This window comes from Neolamprologus multifasciatus, chromosome 3 (assembly GCF_963576455.1).
Source record: "Neolamprologus multifasciatus chromosome 3, fNeoMul1.2, whole genome shotgun sequence".
Taxonomy (NCBI): Eukaryota; Metazoa; Chordata; class Actinopteri; order Cichliformes; family Cichlidae; genus Neolamprologus; species Neolamprologus multifasciatus.
Window position 1 is genome coordinate 41,095,961 of NC_140441.1, and position 5,356 is coordinate 41,101,316.

A 5,356-nucleotide genomic window follows, 5' to 3' on the forward strand; every position below is an offset into this window, starting at 1 on the left:
AATCGGGGCAAAACATAAACTGAATCTGATTCTGTATTCCACTTTAACAAGGGAGGTCGGTCAGGTCAACTTCAAGCTTCAGTTAATGCGTCAATATATTACAAGCAGTATGTGATTCCCTGCACTTAAATTCACATGCAATACCTAAAGGCGCTGAAACGACTGCTCAAATGCCATGTCAGTGTCAGATCAGCTTGGTAGAGTAATGAAATTTGCCCAGTGGCTTGAAACTGTAGCACGGCAGTGGCCATTTTGGTTCAAGTCCACAAACTGATAACAGATGTGCCTGGAAGCCCAGAGCCCTGAAACGAACGCCCCCTCTGCTGCTTTCAAGGACTCAGACGCTGGAATTCAGAGAACAAATTGCTTATTAAATAAACACACATCAGCATATCAGAGACTTCACTCCGAAGTCACGTGTCATATTAGTTGGAATAACTGCAGGTTTGCACAATATATTTTCCGTTTTAGACTACTTATCTTGCATGTATGTTATAATTATTTTAGAACGCAAATCTGTTTCAACACACTTTTTTACATGTAGCTGTAACACGGTGGTTACACTGCATCATAATGCAATTAAAAAACATTTCTTCTCTTAATGTCTGATCGTTTGTTGTTTGCCCCGTGAGCGGGAAACCCACAGTCCGTCATTTAAATACGTATGTCCGCAATCACGTAGTTGAGAAGGCTGAACGTACATAATGACAGTGAACGCAGCACCGCCGTCACTTCTTCCGTCCGCGTTACACCGGCAGTTACAGTCCAAACATGAGCGCTTCTACTGTGGTTCGGAGGTTAGCAGCTCTGTCAGGAGCCTCGGCAGTGGGAGCTGGGGCTTACGGGGCTCACGGTACGCAACTGTCCTATTGTCTGTAGCTCTCGCTCAGCTGAACAGTCGTGAAAGGCTGTCATGTTGAGGCTTACGGCGCCAGCCTTGATATCAAAACACGCCGATTTAAAGTTTGCGTACTCACCACACGCCCGAGTAACTGTAAAGCAACAACACATACATGCTGCTAATGTTAAACAGGCTAACGATTAATTCGGCTTTCAGTAGACCGTCGAAGCTTCACGTTGTTTTTGTAAAAAGAACCAGTGTCTTTATGAAGGTGACCCGCGTCCAGGGTGGAAGAAGGATTTTTGTGGGTCAACCATTGTCCACGGTAGGGATAGCTGAGTGTTTGGCTAACTTTTAAAATGGTATAAGAGAGTGGTTGGTGAGGAACATGACTTGAGGGTGTGGGTTACTGATTAACCAAATAACGTGTGGTCTGTTGTGTCTGTGATCATGATATTCATGGTGTGATAATAAGTAACAGTTGTGTTTTTCTTGTTTTAGGTTTCAAGAACAGCGATCCTGATGACTACCGAATAGTGGTATGTTCATAATACTGCTACTTATGTTTTTTTGGAGGATTTTGTGTGCCTAAAATCAGTTTTCATTCATTCGTGTTAGCAGAGGTCAAGGTCAGACCATATGGATTCAAGACTGATTTAATTTGGGATGCACTAAAACGGTGGCCAAATATGGCTTCATGGTGACTTTGTCATTGATGTAGGCACGTGAAGTGACATCTGAAATACCTCTTACCGAGCTTAGGTTGTTGTGGAGGGGGCTGCTGGGGCCTGTCTTAGCTGAACAACTATTCTAGAACCAGATAAAAATGTCTTTGGAAAGTGGAAGAAAGCTTGAGTACCTCAAAATACCCGGAAAGGTACTATACACAAAAAGTAGTCAGTGGTAACAAATTCAAATAAGAAAGATGGGTTAAAAAAATGCAGCATCTACTGTTGGCCAAATTTTGTATTTTAAGCATCAGTGTATCTGCCCAGTTGGTGCAACTCCAGTTATAGTTTAGTGGACTGTATGACTGTTATTTCTTTTACTCTCAGAAAACTAAAAGATGTCTGTGAAACATTTTCACACTGTGCTGTTAATTTGGAGGAAACTTCTGTAATGCAAAAAGACAGGAAAACGATTTGTTTTTAATGATGAGATACTTTCCTGGCCGAACTTGGGCTGATTGATGAAAATGGTGTAAATGGTGCTTGATAGCGGCTCACTAAATATCCACTTCTACACTTGATAATTAAAGGCCTTTCCAGAAAATGTTTGATTCACTGAACTTGATGAGTGGCTGGGAAAGGCAGAGTTTTTTCTAAAAGCTCTCTTTGTGTGTGTGCCTCTTCAGCTTTTTGAAACCGCCAACAAGTACCATTTCTACCACAGCCTGGCCTTGCTGGGTGCTGCCCACTGTGGGAAACCTGCTGTGGTAAGTACAGAAGCCTAAGACCCTCACTCTTGGCTGGATGCACTTAGCTCAATCCTTTAAAGTGGATATAGTGCCACAGTCGTATTTGCTGTTACCTGTCCATCCTCACTCAGGGATATTATGTTACAGAGACTGCTGTTTTATTACATTATAAATGATAAAAGTGACAGCATAAGTATAAATTTGTTGTGGATTGACGGTGAAAGAACACATTATCCCAACAAATGGAACCAGGAAAGAAAAAATGGTAGCCAAAGAATCTCCTCACTTAAATGTCACCACCCCATCATCTGTACTTTTAAGCATTCATGCATGTCCCTCTGCGTCTCATGTCTGATAATGTTGTTATTATGAGTCGACAATAAATGCTTAAAAACTGTGGAGTTATTCATTTGGATTAAATAAAATCTATGATCCAGCTTTGGAGTCAGTCCGATACAGTGAGCAAGAGTTTTTATTGTTTACACCTGTTTAAGGTGTCCATCTATAAAGTTACTAAACCTGCTCACTCAAGTTGTGTTGTGTGTCAAAATGGGCATAAATATTAAGTTAATGAGATAAAATGACTCATTAATCATAAGTAATGATACTCAATAACATGCGTTATTCTGCTGATAAGACACTTTAATGTGTGTAATGTGATAGTAAGCTAATAAGCTACATTAGCTAACTGAATGATGGGCTAATTAATTATGTTAGGAAATGGCGTACTGTAGTAGGCTAATAAGTTATGTTTGCTAATAATATGAATCAATAGGATAATAAGGTACATTGTTTAATTTAATGGTAGGCTATTGAGATAAATTAGCAAACTTACTGTTAAGCTAAAAAGATGTGCTGGCTAATATGTTTTATTATGAAAAGAAGCATGCTAATATTATAAATTAGCTGATGTAACATAAACTATTAAATTATGTTAGCCAATAGCATATTTGTGGGATAATAGCATGCACTGGCTAACTGAATAGTGGAGTGAGCTAATAATAGCATACTCTATTATACTAATAAGATAATTAGCTATATTAGCTAACAATGCAAGGCTAATAAGATGCATCAATTTTTAAGTAGGCTGATATTATTTAATTATATTATGGGATGATATTATAATATAAGTATAATTTAAGAAGGCTGACTCTAAATAATGGTTTGCTTTTAATGCTTTTAACTTTTCTTGCAAAACAAACAAACAAAAAACTCCTTTTTGCTGGTCCCTGTGGGGTAACATCTTTGGAGCAAAAGGCTTTTGGGCGAGTCTCAAGCAAGAGAGGTTGGAGAGTATATGGCAGCCCTACTACAATGTGTTTGCAAACTTACAGATTTAAACTGACTGAGACCAAAATGTTTCTTTTTCACAGGCTGGTAGCCTTCTGATTGCGGGCATGGGGATGTTCTGTGGCTCTTTATACCACCAGGCTCTGACAGGGGACCCCGGACTGCGCAAAGCGGCTCCCGTGGGGGGCGTAGCTATGATTGTTGGATGGCTGGCCATGATTCTCTGAACTGTGACAGCTTACATCTTCTCCAGAGAGCCACACTGTGACACTAAACTGTCAGACTGCTAATAAATGAACTGGAGAACTTGTAAGAGTTGGCTGAGGGGTAGTGCTGAGTTATAATGTCACCCATCCAACCACCGCCTGCCCTGGGTTGTGGATGTCAGCAGGAGATAAGGTCACCGCAGGATTATCACTTTTCTGCCACTGCTGTCTGTTTGTGGCTGCTGCCCTTTGACTATAATGTTAAACTGGATAAGAAATTTAACACAAAATGAACGGAATGAACTGTATCATCCAATTTGTCATGGAACATTTCAACTTTTGGTGGGAAAATCAATAATGAGCTGATTTGAGTTAAAATGCATCAATAAGACAGTGTTTGTTGTAAAAATAAAGAATCCCTTAAAATAGATGAAGAACGAAATAATTTCCTAAACTCTGAAATCTTTTTTTCCATAAGGATTGTTTATTTACCTTTAAACAGTCATTTATCAGCATGAATAAATCACAACAATGAATATTCAATCTGCTGTATACCAAAGGTCCGTGTCAAGTCTTTGCTTTTTCCATTTCTTACAGACATGACTTTCAGATACTGATTATCTGCTGTAGATGGGTTTTTAGGTTATCTTCTTCATCTTTTCTCCTCCACTTGTTCAGTTTTGTCTTTTTTTTTTTTAAGGACACACTGCACACCATGCTGAGATTTGTCAAGTTTGCAGCTAATAGCTCTTTGGGAATTCCCTTTTTGGAGCAAAACTATAGTTTTATGCCTGTCTTGTTATCCTTGAGATTTTTCATGGATTTAACTATACGAATGGGAACAAATTGTTATTTTGGAGAGAAATTCTGAGAAAAAGCAGCCACATGTCCACTTAAAAACTTAAGCAAACTTTCTGAAAGCCTGGAGAACTACTGCTCAACAAAGTCGTGCAAAATTACAGGGAAGTCTGGCTGCTTAGAAGCAAAATATAAAGAAATGAGGCAAGACTGTAAGGTGTGACATTACCCTCTGATTTCTGTAAACCCATTTTGAAGACTCTAGTGTTTCAGTCTTCACTGTCTTGGTATCTTGAACTCAAACAAGCTTTCAGAAGTGTTTTCATTTGACTGCATAGTCAAATATTGTTTTGTTGAAAGACGATAAGCAAGTGTTGACACACAGAACTTTCTGCTAGAACAATAGGTCAAAGTTTTTAGTCTTACTTTTAACCTCCCAATGTTTGTGTAATAGTAAATAGCATTCAGTTGCTTACTTACATTAAGTGCTAAAAAGAACTAATGCGTGTTAATATCCGGTCTTTAAGTAATGACGTATGAACCCTGCTTCCGGGTCCAAACTACTCTGCGTTTATTAAGGCAGTTGTGTTTTACACGTTTTAATGCTTTGTATCTTGTTCTATTTAATCTGAACACCCTCTAACAAAGAGCAGTGATCACTGTCAGCCTCTCGGTTTTTAGTACCACTATTCATTTTAAAGCTCAGTTTTTAAAACCTTATGGTGTAACTACAGCCCAGCCCATGCAGCAGTATATCAATGACTAATCTCTATTGTGGATGGATTATCTCAGTTGTTCTCCTGA

At 38.9% G+C, this 5,356-nt stretch overlaps 1 protein-coding gene across 1 annotated transcript; it reads left to right on the plus strand.

The window, feature by feature from the left end:
• Positions 1 to 697: 697 nt before the first annotated feature.
• On the plus strand, positions 698 to 4,556 carry tmem256 (transmembrane protein 256). The gene is made up of 4 exons (XM_085150728.1): positions 698 to 853; positions 1,343 to 1,380; positions 2,196 to 2,276; positions 3,632 to 4,556. The coding sequence occupies exons 1-4, from the start codon at positions 772 to 774 to the stop codon at positions 3,773 to 3,775; spliced, it is 345 nt and encodes a 114-aa protein (XP_085006854.1). The 5' UTR covers positions 698 to 771; the 3' UTR covers positions 3,776 to 4,556.
• The last annotated feature ends 800 nt before the right edge of the window (positions 4,557 to 5,356 follow it).